Source organism: Myxocyprinus asiaticus, chromosome 37 (genome assembly GCF_019703515.2).
Source record: "Myxocyprinus asiaticus isolate MX2 ecotype Aquarium Trade chromosome 37, UBuf_Myxa_2, whole genome shotgun sequence".
Lineage (NCBI taxonomy): Eukaryota > Metazoa > Chordata > Actinopteri > Cypriniformes > Catostomidae > Myxocyprinus > Myxocyprinus asiaticus.
In genome coordinates this window covers 13,258,039-13,273,408 of record NC_059380.1, presented here as the reverse complement: position 1 = coordinate 13,273,408, position 15,370 = coordinate 13,258,039, and the positions used below count along the sequence as shown (strand labels likewise).

The 15,370-nt window shown below is 41.0% G+C and overlaps 1 protein-coding gene across 9 annotated transcripts in view; it reads left to right on the top strand.

The window, feature by feature from the left end:
• Positions 1 to 15,370, top strand: part of LOC127427949 (transmembrane and coiled-coil domains protein 1-like) — a 34,929-nt gene that overhangs the window by 6,948 nt on the left and 12,611 nt on the right. For 6 of the 9 annotated variants that reach the window (XR_007895006.1, XM_051675917.1, XM_051675920.1 and 3 more), the window contains 4 exons: positions 2,642 to 2,685; positions 3,947 to 4,717; positions 7,397 to 7,528; positions 8,004 to 8,435. Coding sequence is in view for 8 of the 9 variants with exons in the window: in XM_051675917.1 (XP_051531877.1) it covers positions 4,121 to 4,717; positions 7,397 to 7,528; positions 8,004 to 8,435 (1,161 nt within the window). In the remaining variant the exon portion in view is untranslated. The remainder of the gene's footprint in view (positions 1 to 2,641; positions 2,686 to 3,946; positions 4,718 to 7,396; positions 7,529 to 8,003; positions 8,436 to 15,370) is intronic. The other 3 variants (XM_051675924.1, XM_051675923.1, XM_051675921.1) reach the window with 2 other exon arrangements.

Below are 15,370 nucleotides of genomic sequence, written 5' to 3'. Positions count from 1 at the left end.
CAGAGTACAGAGGGTGGAGAGTAGGATCTGATGATTGACTGTGTCAAAGGCTGCAGAAAGGTCCAATAGAATCAGGACGGATGATCTGGATCCAGCTCTCACCTGTCTCAGCGACTCTGTGACAGACAGCAGGGCAGTCTCGGTGGAGTGTCCACTTTTGAAGCCTGACTGATTGTCAACCAGCAGCTTGTTATGTGAGAGGCAGAGATCTGATTGAAAACTGCCCTTTCAAGTGTTTTCACCATGAATGGGATGAGAGAGACTGGTCTGTAGTGTTCTACTTGTGTAGGGTTAAGTGCAGGTTTTTCAGCAGTGGGGTTACTCGAGCTTGCTTAAATGTAGTGGGAAAAATGCCTGTAAGTAGAGATGTGTTAATTATGTGAGTGAGTGCAGGTAGGATGGACGGAGATGGCCTGGAGAAGGTGGGAAGGAATGGAGTCAAGGGAACAGTTGGTGGGGTGGTTGGAGAGGAGTTTAGAGACCTCAGTGTCAGTCAGAGGAGAGAACATGGAGACCGAAGAGCTGCATACAGGAGGCGGGTGTTTGACAGGGTGTGGTGCTGAGAATGTATTGTTGATGGCTGTAACCTTTATTAGTAAAAAATGTGGCGAAGACATCTACTGTCAGTAATGTGGCAGGTGGTGGAGGGGGAGGACCGAGAAGTGTTGAATGTTCTAAACAAGCTGCGAGTGTCTGTGGTGCTGTTGATCTTGTTCTGGTAATAGGACGTTTTGCAAATTTATCACTATCTGAAAAATTTGCAAGCAGAGACTGGTACTTACCCAGATCTGCTGGATCTTTAGATTTCCGCCATCTCCTCTCAGCCACCCTGAGGTCAGTCTGATGTTCACGAAGGACATCAGAGAGCCAGGGGCTGGGTGGTGTCATACGCTCTGGCCTAGAGGAGAGAGGACAGATGCTGTCTAGACAGGTTGTTAAAGTAGAGCTTAGTGTGTCTTTGGCAGTGTTTACATCCAGGGTGGAAAATAAGTTTTGTGTGGGAAGAGGTAGAGACCACAGTGGAAAGGCGTGAGGGTGAAGGAGAAAGGAAACCAAAGGCAGAGTCTGTTTTAATATAGATGGGAGAGTCATGTTGAATTGAACAAAGTATTGATCAGAGACATGTAACGGAGTAACAAGAACATTTGAGTTGGTACATTTAGGTGTAAAAATGAGGTCCAGCTGGTTGCCTGATCTGTGAGGTGCTGTAGTGCCTAGTTTTTCCAAGTCAAACGAGGCCAGAAGTGCATGAAGTTCAGTGGCCTGGGGCATGTCTTGGTGTATGTTGAAATCTCCAAGAACCACAAGTGGCCTACCATCTTCTGGGAAGGAGGACAGCAGGACATCCAACTCCTCCAGAAAGTTTACCAGCTGACCTGGAGGGCGATAGATAACAACAACAACAACAACAACAACAACATGGATTTTTGTGGGTTGCATTGTAGTAATAGCATGGAATTCAAAGAAGTATTGTTACATAGAGAGGAGTGTGGTGAAAATGTCCAGTTGTTTTGAATGAGCAAACCTGTTCCCCCGCCCCTACCGATGTGTTGAGGGGTGTGAGAAGTTGGAGAGAGCAGCGGGTGTTGCTGTATCCTCTGGATGTATCCATGTTTCTGTTAATGTGAGGGTGGACTGTGTGGCAAAGGCTGGAATGAAGTCCGCTTTGTTCACAGCTGACTGGCAGTTCCAGAGTCCCACTGAAAAAGAGCGGATCAGGCGCTGATGTGCAGAGTGGCCGTATGTTGTGTTGGTTGCGTTGTCTTGCGTCTATATTGTGTAAACTGTCTGTAACTGATAACAGGGATGTTATTCGTGAAGTAGACCTATTAGAATGTAGAAGGAAAATATAAGAGAATAAATACAATTAAATGATACTTAAGTGTTATGGTGAGTGGTGCCTTGTCGGTGTCCTTGCTTGGTGAACTCGCACAGGTAGACTCACTTGTGTGAAGACCATCAGGTCTTCACACGAGGAGGGGTTTACACGAGGGCTACCACTTCCACGTCAGCATTCACATCAAATATGTACAGTCTGCTAACAAGCTGTAAAGCTGGACAAACGCAACTTCAGTACACCACAAACAATGCTAAACTTTAGCAATAAATAATACTCTAAAACAAGTAAAGCACTGTTTATAGACCCACTAAAAACAACTATAGTTTTACACACAATAGACAAACAACTCTAAATCTAGCAGTGAAGTCAAAAAAATTTAGCACAAACACCCACACGTTTAAGCGATGCGAGTTCAACACAGTAAACAAACGGCACAAGTCTAGCAATGAATACTACTCTACAACAAAGTAAAACAATGAAATAAACGCACTTGCACGCAACTGCAGACTCCTGTAGATGGATCGCTTCTCCTTGAAACAGTTACATCCTTAACCATGTCATCTAATGGTTTAATCAGAATATTAATGTTCCCGGTAATGGCTATTCAAAATGAGAAAATCTGCTACCAAAATAATTGTTAAAATCCAAGTTTGAGCCCACCCTGTTGTCAATGTTTGAATCTTTATCATTGCTCTGAATGTGTATAATTGAGTTTTGTTAGACAATATGTTGTGTCTGCAATCCTTGTGTGTCATATTGGATTGAATCCAGTCTGATAGTGACAACCATTTTCTTCCACAGCCAACCCTGAACTGTGAAACTGCGGAGGCCAGGCTGGACTAATGGTAGGAGGCACTGTTCATCTCTCTCTGAACCTGAAGTTACTGCATATCATATTGTTCTGATCAATTTTTATCTTTCAACATATTATTTAATACTATCCATAAGTGAGTGAGAATTCCAGCATTCTGTGTTTGTTTAAACTAATCCAATAATGATTGAAATGAATAGGCTTTAAGTTTTAGAGGAGTTGCACTTGATGGATAAATGATTGGCTGAGATGCCATATGGGGCTGTAGTATTGCCTCCGCTCCAAAGGGTGATTACCACTGAGTGTTTGACACCCCGCCTAAGCTCACTTCTGTGTTTAACAATGCCAAACCCATCACTCATTGTCATGCTGAATCCTCTGCTGGCCTTAGCTTTGTGTGTGTGCTTTTAACCTTATCCTCAAGGGATTTGATAAGGATTTATTAAGAAATTTCTGCAATGAGTTTCACTTAAAGGGTCTGACATTTAGTGGGTCACTGCAAACTGAAGTGTGGAAAATATTGTTCTAATAAAAATGGCAAATACCTCTGTGGTGTCAAAGTGCTCTAAAGACAAGTTGACCCAGTGACCCTATGAGCATTTCAGAAATTAGTACCCTCCTGTTTTCTTTGTAGTTTTGTCATACCTCATTCGCTTGGCAACACCCATGTTTGTAGACCGCTAGTAGTCTGCTAAAGTGATATTGCTTTTGTAGTTTTAGTTGGTTGGCTCAGAACCATGAAGGCGTGGCTTTTTTTAATCCATGACCTTTGTTGTCATAATTTTATTGACTTTTAATGACATCATGAAATGAAATTTAATCCATCTACAACAGGCCAAATTTAAAAATATCAACCTCATCTTCCTGCCTCTAAGCCAACCAATGCGCTGCTGTTGTGACTTAAAGCTGAAGTGTGTAATTTCTGCACCACCAGTGCCACCAAACAGAAATGCAAAAATGAACATTTTCAAACAGCTTTCTAGAATACTCCCCCATGTCTGCTGCTGATCGAACAAACAGCTTTTCCCTCCCCCAACTCACACCATTGATTGAGTCAGTGTTGCTTTAATGGGTCGCTCCAACAGCAAATTTTGTAGCACCATAGAGACAAGTTTGAGGAAATCAACCTACGAATGGGTTACTTTAAGTTGTCTCTGCATATTAAGCTGGGGGAGGTATTTTGACAGCGAAACAGTTACACACTTCAGGTTTAATTTGAACTAATGTAGTTGTTGCTTGTGTTCCATCGCATACAGCTGCATGACATAATCCATTTTATTTTCCCTCTGTGGTAGACGAGCATGACTTTACGCCAAAGCACAGATGCATGTATGCACTCGGAGTCCACCTGACTGCTACCACCCTCTGCTTCCTGGCTTTTGAATCGGCCTATCAGAGGGGTGGTGGGGGTGGGGCTTAGCTAGAGCCCACTCCTGTGCTGACCCTCTGAGTGAGACTGGTGCCTCCTGATGGACCAGGGTGGTAGCGAGCAGCCTGGGGTGGAGGAGCCAGACTCTGGGGGTCGAGCAGAGCGGGAGGTGAGCAGGAGGGCATCCGAGCCTGATCACGGCTTGTCCAAAATTACCCACAATGCCTTGGAGAACATGGGTGCGCTGGGCCATGGTCTGAAGCAGTTCTTCCAACCTCAACGCAGACGCTCGTCCGTCTCGCCGCACGACTCTGCTTCTTCCTCCACAGGCCCCATCCCTGAGCCTCCCGAAGCGGGGCCAGAGTTGGGGGAAGCGCCAGCCCTTACGATCTGCGCCCCTAACTCTGACCTCCATGCTTCCACACCCCCTGCAGCTCTGAGCCGCGTGCTGCAGCAGATTCGAGGCCCCCCCATAATGAAGAGAGGGACCAGCCTGCAGAGCCGCCGCAGCAAGGCAGGGGGGGGAGGGGAGCCCCCCCAGAAAGGCAGCCCCCAGATCCACAGGCGCAGCACCCAGGAGACCTTGCTGCAGGCAGGGCGGCCACGCTCCTCCTCCACCACAGATACACCCAGCAGCCCGGCTTTGGCAGACATGTTGCTGACTTCTGGGTACCACTCCACTGAGGAGACTGAACGGGTGAGTACCACATGAACTTTATAGGGGCTTTTTTTATTTGATAATATAGTGGGAGACGGCAGGGGAGAAGAGGGGGTACGGGATCTGAAATGGACCTCAAGTCGGGACTCAAACTCGTGTCACTCGTGATTCTACCGAACCATATTTCTGAGCACTGCCCGGCTGTGGATATATATCTCACGATTTCATTGGTAACCATCTCCCATCGTTTTAAAGAGAAAGTTATCCCAAAAATTCTATCATAATTTACTCATCCTCATGCCATTTCAAACTCGTATGATCTCCTGTGGAGAATAGAAGGAGGTGTTCTCTTATAGTGCTCATGAACCTGCAATGGATGTCAAAATTTGCACTGAAATGACTGAAGCAACCCTGAAATGTATGCCTTCAGACAACTTGGAATATGATGCACGAGTGACATGATCTATTGGTATTGAATCCTTTTAGACTTTCAAGTGAGTCACCATAAACTGCCATTGTACTGAGTAGTCAGACCACTATATTAATTAAAATATCTCATGTGTTCTGCACAAGGAAGAAAGTCATACGGGTTTATAACGACATGAAGTAGAGTAAATTATGAGATTTTTTTTTTCCCTTTTCACCCAATTCGGAATGCCCAATTCCCAATGCGCTTTAAGTCCTCGTGGTCGCATAGTGATTCGCCTCAATCCGGGTGGCGGAGGACGAATCCCAGCTGCCTCCGCGTCTGAGACCGTCAACCCACGCATCTTAACACGTGGCTTGTTGAGCGCATTGCCACGGAGACATAGTGCGTGTGGAGGCTTCACCCTCCCTAGCAACTGGGCCAATTTGGTTGCTTAGGAGACCTGGATGGAGTCACTCAGCACGCCCTGGGATTCGAACTAGCGAGCTAGCAAACTCCAGGGGTTGTAGCTAGCATCTTTTACCACTGAGCTACCCAGGCCCCCTAATCTTATCATTTGTAATATTTTGTAGACAAATCATACAATCCTATGAAAACATAATTACAATGGCTCTGCTTGCATAACATTGTTATATAAGGTTAGATTTGATCTTCCAGAAACTCATTAGTATGTGATAGTAGGTTATTTAAATGTAACATGCAGTCAAATTTAAATTTGACTAATCTGTGTAGACCGCATTCTTTTGCATGCTGTTTGTGTCTGTCAACTTGTCCATCAATCCTGGAGGTTTCTTTCAGTGTTCACAGGTCAGGAAGCTTGTGTGGCAGGTCACTATGTTCTCTAAGCCTTGCTATATTTAGCCAAGTCTTTGGGTGCACTTTAGTTCACAGTGCTTCTGTAGGTATAAACTAAAAACCAGTGCCTTTTTGTCCCCTTTTATTGTCCCAACCAATATGTGGGATCCGGGAAACTGTTTTTCTCTCGTGTCCTCAAGGATTCAGTCAAGGTTAAGTTTGCTCTTGCATGACCAGTGCAGCAACTTTATTTAGAACCGCAGTTCGGATTTTTACAAAACCAGTTACTCTTCTGCACAGCTCTCTATTATCAGCTGTATTTTAGCTGCTTCTGCTCACTCAAAATAGCCAAGAGTACAGCTCTGTATTTTACCAAGAGAAATGTTGACTAAGACGTCTGTGTTATGTCTTGAGGGTAATTATGCTTGCATTTCATAGTACTATCCTTTTAGGAATGCCATTTTCAAAAGCTAAGCATTTCCACCAGATACACTAAAGGATCTTTGTCTGCCAAAGTGATTCAACTCGCCTTTTGTTGAGTTTTTCGGGACCATCCACAATGTTCATCTCAAGGGAGTGTTCAAACATAAGCCCTGCCATTTATTTCAGACCACTCTTTGAGCCTATTGGGGGGTGTTTAGGTGGATCCGCAAGGGGCAGTATGCTGCCTTAATTTTAAGTTGAAAAATAGTAGTAGAGAGATGTTTTCCATCTGCAAGCCCCTATCTGTCTTTACAGTTGAATCTTTAGTGCAAAGTTATTTCCCTAGATTTGGTTGTTCTGAGCTTTAGCTGCATGCTAGACTATGTTGTTTTCAGTGAAACTTGAGTCTAATATATTTTGTCAGTGAGTTAGCTTAACTAAAGGGGCTTTAACTCTTGGTTAATCAAACAGAACTCTTGACTAGTTAGGTGTGAAAAATTCAACATAAGTCAAGTGTAATGGCAGAGGCGCAGTCCACAGGTATCGTCTGGGTCTTATCAAATGGGCTGTTGGCAATGTGATCAGTTCACCTAGTTTTCCTTCTATGTGCATGCCCATATAGATAAATTAACCTGTGTCTTATATCAGTTACACAGCAAATAGGGAAACTAATAATTTGCAGTAAACATTTGACCTTATTGACAATAATTGGTTTATACACAATAGAGCAATGCCGTTGGAGGTCTGTTGCTAATTTATAATCATGCATTAAAGGATGCTTGGATCACTCTAGCTGTCTTACCTACGATCAGTAAAAGCCATATCAATGATAATCGGGTTTCGCCTGTCAGTAGGTGGAGGGAGAGAGTTCATTTCCTTGCAAGATCGTACTAAAGATTTCACATGATCAAAGCTTACTTAAAAATATTATGTAAAAAAAAGTACCTGAAAATATACCTGAAATACTCTTCAGTTGTTTAAATGTTGGTTTCCTTTTTTTCTTTCACAATTGATACTGTGGTGGAGTGTGCCATTCTTTATCAGTGAGTTACGAATACCCTGCATTATCTCAGATCTTTGAGGGCTATGTCATGGTACAGAAGTCCAAACAGTTACCGGCACCTGAGACCGATGTAGTCGCTCAGGTAGTACAAAGTGGCAATGGTTCCAAGATGGACTGCATTGAAAGTGAACCGCCAATAACGGTAATTTATTTTAGTTCTTTGTGTGAAAGTGATAACTATTGAATTTTATGAATTTATAATAATGTCATTTTACTATGACTATTGAGCTTGACTATTGTTTTTGTAAGATACGTGTTGAGTAGGCTAGACAGTAGAGCTGTCATACTGTATATTGCTGTAAAACCACTTCGTGATATGAAGTGAAACGTATGTCATGATTCAGCACTTTGTGATTCATCGCAATATCGTAATTGGTCCGTGGATGAAACTTGCCTTCATTTTGGTCCAGAAAGGCACATTAAAGAAGCACCTATGACAGCACTAATAAATGCTTTTTTTTTTTTCTTTTCAGATTTGTGTATTTTTCATTAATTGAACTGTAGGAAATGATATGAAGCAGACATGAATAAATATAAAGTATCAATGCAATGTCTTTAGAAAAATAATCCCTATATATTATTGTATTGGCAATGCTTTAAATCTTTGTCTTTCACAGCAAGATCGTTTGGAGGTTTCTGGCCCAGCCGTATCTCCAAACGCTCTGTCATGTAGTTCAGATGGTGGTCAGTATGGTGTGGATTCAGTGGATGGCACCCCTGACCCTCAGCGAACCAAGCAGGCCATCGCCCAACTGCAGCAGAAAATCCTCAAACTCACAGAACAGATCAAAATAGAACAAACGGCAAGAGACGACAATGTAGCCGAGTACCTGAAGCTGGCCAACAATGCAGACAAACAGCAGAGCGCTCGAATTAAGCAGGTGTTTGAGAAGAAGAACCAGAAATCCGCACAGACCATCCAGCAGCTACAGAGGAAGCTGGAACATTACCACCGCAAGCTTAGAGAGGTGGAGCACAATGGAATACCACGCCAGCCCAAAGATGTCCTGCGAGACATGCACCAGGGTTTGAAGGATGTGGGTGCCAAGGTAATGTCTTGTGTGTGTGTTTTTTTTTTTCTTTCTTACAGATTGTTCTATTCAAGGTTGTTTAGGAGAACTTTGAGTACAGGTTTGCACTTCTGAATTGGTTTGCATTTATTGTAGGTGTCCAACCAGGTTTTTGTTTTTTAAGTATGACTAATGTAATGTAACCCAATCATTTACTCTCTTCACAAGCCAGGTTTGGATCTTTTTGGTGATTGAAAGAGCTTAATGAAATTTTGGATTAACATAACCACTTTAAATAATGGTACCAAATGAATGATATTTAGTATACCAATGGTTTTATCCTATCCCTGTTAATATAAAGCTGTGATACTGTCTATCAAAATGACCAATGATGCAAAACTTGTAATGTTACATTTCAAAATACTAATTTTAAAAATTAAGTTAGAGGGTCACCTGTATAATTGACAGAATTAGTCTGTTCTAATTGTGGGTTTTACAACTCGTATGGCCCAGTTTTGTTGTAGAATAAACATCGTAGTCTGCAACTTTGTCTATTTGTTTTGTACATCAGAGGTAGGCCTGTCATGATTATTAAATGGGCTAATTGTCTGATCGCAGTTAATTGATCCAACTACGATTATGCAATTTAATTTTCAATCACATTTTACTATCCAAATAAGACAAATATATAAATGCCATTAATGGTCTCTTTGTGTATTATTTTCTGGTGTTTTCATTATGAAGGAACTCCAACTGACCAGACCACGGACTAGACTTGTAGTAGCTCTGTAGGAGCGTGTGAAGCTTAACTGCGTCTGAAGTGCTGTAAGGCACGCACCACCTGCGAACTCCCTCAAAAATCTAAGCAAAGATTTTGATAGTGAACATAAAGCACTTCGGTTTCACTTATTTATCGATCGTGTAATGGCAAATGTTCTTGGTCACTGCGGTTGGTACGTGCAGTGTGAATGACAAGCAGTGACCCAGAGGAGGAGATGCTGATTACTCTGTTTCTGTGGAGATGATAGAATGAAGAAAAATATTTTCAAATACATGCAAAGTCTTAAAGGTCTTCCTTGCTAAATAAGGGCTAGTGGGTTTAATTGGAGAGACTTAAATTGACATGTGAAAGTGAAGAATTTAGGACAGATATTTTACAATCTTATAATATACACACACATACAGTTGTGCTCAAAAGTTTGCATACCCTGGCAGAAATTGTGAAATTTTGGCATTGATTTTTGAAAATATGACTGATCATGCATGTCTTTTATTTAAGGACGGTGATCATATGAAGCCATTTATCACATAGTTGTTTGACTCCTTTTTAAATCATAATGATAACAGAAATCACCCAAATGGCCCTTATCAAAAGTTTACATACCCTTGAATGTTTGACCTTGTTACAGACGCACAAGGTGACGCACAGGTTTAAATGGCAATAAAAGGTTAATTTCCCCACACCTGTGGCTTTTTATATTGCAATTAGTGCCTGTGTATAAATAGTCAGTGAGTTTGTTAGCTCTCATGCGGATGCTCTGAGCAGGCTAGATACTGAGCCATGGGTAGCAGAAAAGAACTGTCAAAAGACCTGCATAACAAGGCAATGGAACTTTTTAAAGATGGAAAAGGATATAAAAAGATATCCAAAGTCTTAAATGCCAGACAGTACTGTTCAGTCACCTATTAAGAAGTGGAAAATGTGGGGATCTCTTGATGCCAAGGTCAGGTAGACCAAGAAAGATTTCAGCCACAACTGCCAGAAGAATTGTTCGGGATACAAAGAAAAACCCACAGGTAACCTCAGGAGAAATACAGGCTGCTCTGGAAAAAGACGGTGTGGTTGTTTCAAGGAGCACAATACGACGATACTTGAACAAAAATGAGCTGCACGGTCGAGTTGCCAGAAAGAAGCCTTTACTGCACCAATGCCACAAAAAAGCCTAGTTACAATATGCCTGACAACACCTTGACGCCTCACAGCTTCTGGCACACTGTAATTTGAAGTGACAAGACCAAAATAGAGCTTTATGGTCACAACCATAAGCGCTATGTTTGGAGAGGGGTCAACAAGGCTTATAGTGAAAAGAATACCATCCCCACTGTGAAGCATGGTGATGGCTCACTGATGTTTTGGGGGTGTGTGAGCTCTAAAGGCACGGGGAATCTCGTGAAAATTGATGGCAAGATGAATGCAGCATGTTATCAGAAAATACTGGCAGACAATTTGCATTCTTCACGAAAACTGCACATGGGACGTTCTTGGACTTTCCAGCATGACAGTGACCCTAAGCACAAGTCCAAGTTGACCCTCCAGTGGTTACAGCAGAAAAAGGTGAAGGTTCTGGAGTGGCCATCACAGTCTCCTGACCTTAATATCATCGAGCCACTCTGGGGAGATCTCAAACGTGCGGTTCATGCAAGACGACCAAAGACTTTGCATGACCTGGAGGCATTTTGCAAAGACGAATGGGCAGCTATACCACCTGCAAGAATTTGGGGCCTCATAGACAACTTACTGCACGCTGTCATTGATGCTAAGGGTATGCAGACTTTTGAACGGGTCATTTCATTTTTTTCTTTTGTTGCCATGTTTTGTTTTATAATTGTGCCATTCTGTTATAACCTACAGTTGAATAAGAATCCCATAAGAAATAAAATAAATGTTTTGCCTGCTCACTCATGTTTTCTTTAAAAATGGTACATACAGTGCATCCGGAAAGTATTCACAGCGCTTCACTTTTTCCACATTTTGTTATGTTACAGCCTTATTCCAAAATGGATTAAATTCATTATTTTCCTCAAAATTCTACAAACAATACCCCATAATGACAATGTGAAAGAAGTTTGTTTGAAATCTTTGCAAATTTATTAAAAATAAAAAACGAAAAAAAAAAAAAAAATCACATGTACATAAGCATTCACAGCCTTTGCTTAATACTTTGTTGAAGCACCTTTGGCACCAATTACAGCCTCAAGTCTTTTTGAGTATGATGCTACAAGCTTGGCACACCTATTTTTGGGCAGTTTCTCCCATTCTTCTTTGCAGGACCTCTCGAGCTCCATCAGTTTGGATGGTGCACAGCCATTTTCAGATCTCTCCAGAGATGTTCAATCGGGTTCAAGTCTGGGCTCTGGCTGGGCCACTCAAGGACATTCACAGAGTTGTCCCAGAGCCACTCCTTTGTTATCTTGGCTGTGTGCTTAGGGTCGTTGTCCTGTTAGAAGATGAACCTTCGCCCCAGTCTGAGGTCCAGAGCACTCTGGAGCAGGTTTTCATCAAGGATGTCTCTGTACATTGCTGCATTCTTCTTTCCCTCGATCCTGACTAGTCTCCCAGTTCCTGCCACTGAAAAACATCCCCACAGCATGATGCTGCCACCACCATGCTTCACTGTAGGGATGGTATTGGCCAGGTGATGAGCGGTGCCTGGTTTCCTCCAGACATGACGCTTGCCATTCAGGCCAAAGAGTTCAATCTTTGTTTCTCATGGTCTGAGAGTCCTGCAGGTGCCTTTTCGCAAACTCCAGGCGGGCTGTCATTTGCCTTCTACAGAGGAGTGACTTCTGTCTGGCCACTCTACCATACAGGCCTGATTGGTGGAGTGCTGCAGAGATGGTTGTTCTTCTGGAAGATTCTCCTCTCTCCACAGAGAAATGCTGGAGCTCTGTCAGAGTGACCATCGGGTTCTTGGTCACCTCCCTGACTAAGGCCATTCTCCCCCGATCGCTCAGTTTGGCCTAGGAGTCCTGGTGGTTCCAAACTTCTTCCATTTATGGATGATGGAGGCCACTGTGCTCATTGGGACCTTCAATGCTGCAAAAATTTTTCTGTACCCTTCCCCAGATCTGTGCCTCGATACAATCCTGTCTCGGAGGTCTACAGACAATTCCTTGGACTTCATGGCTTGGTTTGTGCTCTTGACATGCACTGTTAACTGTGGGACCTTATATAGACAGTTGTGTGCCTTTCCAAATCATGTCCAGTTAACTGAATTTACCACAGGTGGAGTCCAATCAAGTTGTAGAAACATCTCAAGGATGATCAGTGGAAACAGGATGCACCTGAGCTCAATTTTGAGTGTCATGGCAAAGGCTGTGAATACTTACGTACAAGTGTTTTTGTTTTTTCTTTTTTTTTTCGTTTTTTATTTTTAATAAATTTGCAAAGATTTCAAACAAACTTCTTTCACATTGTCATTATGGGGTATTGTTTATAGAATTTTGAGGAAAATAATGAATTTAATCCATTTTGGAATAAGGCAGTAACATAACAAAATGTGGAAAAAGTGAAGCGCTGTGAATACTTTCCGGATGCACTGTATATTACCAGTTCTCCAGGGGTATGCAAACTTTTGAGCAAAACTGTATATACATATATATTATAATGTAAAATTGACCAAGACTAAAGTTCACCAAAAAGAGAAGTATTTGGAAATATAATTGATACGTTTTTAAAACCTTATAGAATAATTTAAAAAAAATGGATATAAGATTTCCTATGAGAGATGTTTATATATTCCAAGTTAAATATGAATAAATGACTACTGTACATGAAGTAGGGCTGCATGATTATAGCAAAAATCGTAATTGTCGATTATTGCCCTTGATATTGTAATCGATTATTAATGTCGATTAAAATATTAAATTACCGTGATGTCGCAAAGTAGCAGATTTCAATGGTGGATATGAGATGCGCCACAGTTTCTTTTAAGCATCTATTAAATATTGTAATAATATTTGTTAATGTTAGGCCAAATAAATCTTATTTTAAACGGATATCTATGTTATAAAATAAATTATTGCTAAATTACTACTAAAATTATTAGTCCACATACAGTAAATATGACATTCAATTTTCAAACTTATTAACAGCCGATTTAAATTGATCGGGTTACTGCATTCAGTAAGCCATTTGGTGGCGAGACGGGACCATTCATCCCGTTAGATCTTCAGTGGTGATCTTGTTCATGTAAGATCATCATTAGATCATTTTTTGCCTCAGTGTTTGCACTTTGGAAATTAAAAACAGTCATTTGCGATTGGAGTTTGTGCGATTCATGAAAATGTTAAATTTACTAATACCAGCTGCGTGGCAAATGGGTCTTAGAGCAGACGCAAGACTGAAATATGCTATTCATGCCATATTCTTTATGTTGGCTACACCTCCAAAACAAACTTCGAACAGTTAAGCTGAATTACTTTATTGCTGTTTTGTACAAATCAAATTCACATTGGCCTATTTATTAACATAAGACAAAACTTTTTTATTACATTTTTAATAAATTGTACACAGAAATTGAGCAATGAGACAGACTCTCCCATTACAATGACTGCTGTCACTCACTGCAGGTTTACGCTGTTTGAGACCTGCATTTCGACGCAAGCTCAATGACGCTCTGCACAAAGTTCTGCACTCGTAAATGCTCTCATTAAAAACAAAGCTGTCTAATCAGCATAATAAATCAATTATTTACACCGCGTCTGTGCCTTGATTTTAGTTTTGTCGTGTTGCTCATTTGCAGTGTTTTTAACATCTACGTTCAAAGCGAGCTGTGCAATATGCAATGAGTCCAAAACAATTCCAAAGTGATTTTCGCTCTTGTTCTACAGCTTCTTTTCGAGTGTCAAGTGATGTTTCTTCAGTATTAATTTTCATGTACCACCACGAACAGAGGTGGGACAAAGTAAGCATCTGGGCATTCAGATGGTTTAAAACCTGCGCATTAGGATCAGTTGTCATTACTGAAAGGACGGAGGATTAATTTAAGCGGCTCTGATTGGCCATTGCCGTTTCATTGCTCAACGGACACGTTAGTGATTCGTTAGAATACTCAACCACTGCAAAAACACGTTGTAAATAGAAACCATTGACCCAAGAGGAGCAGACTTAAATTGAAAGCTGTAATCGTCTGTTTTCATGATTACATAATCGAGGCAGCCGTAATCGCGATTTAGTTTTTCGATTAATTGTGCAGCCCTAACATGAAGCACATACACCTATGCAGTATGACAATTTGTATGACAATTAATCGTTAATCGTAAAGGCCCTAAAACAGACAATTAATTGTCATTATCAGTTATTTGTTTGACAATCATCAGCCAAATTTCATAAATGTGACAACCCTAATCAAAGATATTACAATGTTAATGATAACTTGTATTTAATCTTCAGTACACATCTTTGGTTTTGTGTCAATGAAGGGGTGCTTGAGCCTTACTGTGGGGGGTACTTATGGCAAAAAAGTTTAGGAAGTACTGATCTTAAGTATTCATTCAGGATTTTGGGCATTTAACTTGCCAACATTTCGTCTTTGGTCTGTGTGCTATGGTTTTGCTTTTAGTGTATGTGCTCAGCCACCTTGGCCAGATTTGAATCATGAAACTGACAGGTAGAACAATTTATATTATATGTAGTTGACTTGAAGTACTTTTGGGAAGTTGACATACCTTGCGTTATGACATGCTATACTTCTTTTTTTTAACATTTTGCTAAATGATAATTATGCAGAATTTATGACCTCATTAATTGAGACTACATGGATGTATGTACTGTACAGTTGTCTAAGTGCAAGACCATTTAAAATGAATTGGTGAAGGTAGAAAGGAGAACTTAAGAAAAAAATCTTTGACTAGTCACACCACCTAAAATATACACTTTGCCCTCTATATCTGTACAAATTTTAACATAGAATTATTTTTTTTTTTTTAATGAAAAATTATGTTCTAGAGGTCGACCCATAGTGGGTTTTGCTGATACCGATAACTAGGGTGGAAAAAAAATCAACTCAAGTCTTGTCTTTTTAAATGTAATTTTAGAATGGCATTGTATATATTATATCAGTGTGCCCTCTCATAAATATCAAATGTATTATTCATAATTACTGTATATTTGACCATGCTCACAATTCTTTTGTACATAATTACATAACATGGGAAGCTTGTACTGAAGTTTATTTGTCAGAACAGAAAAT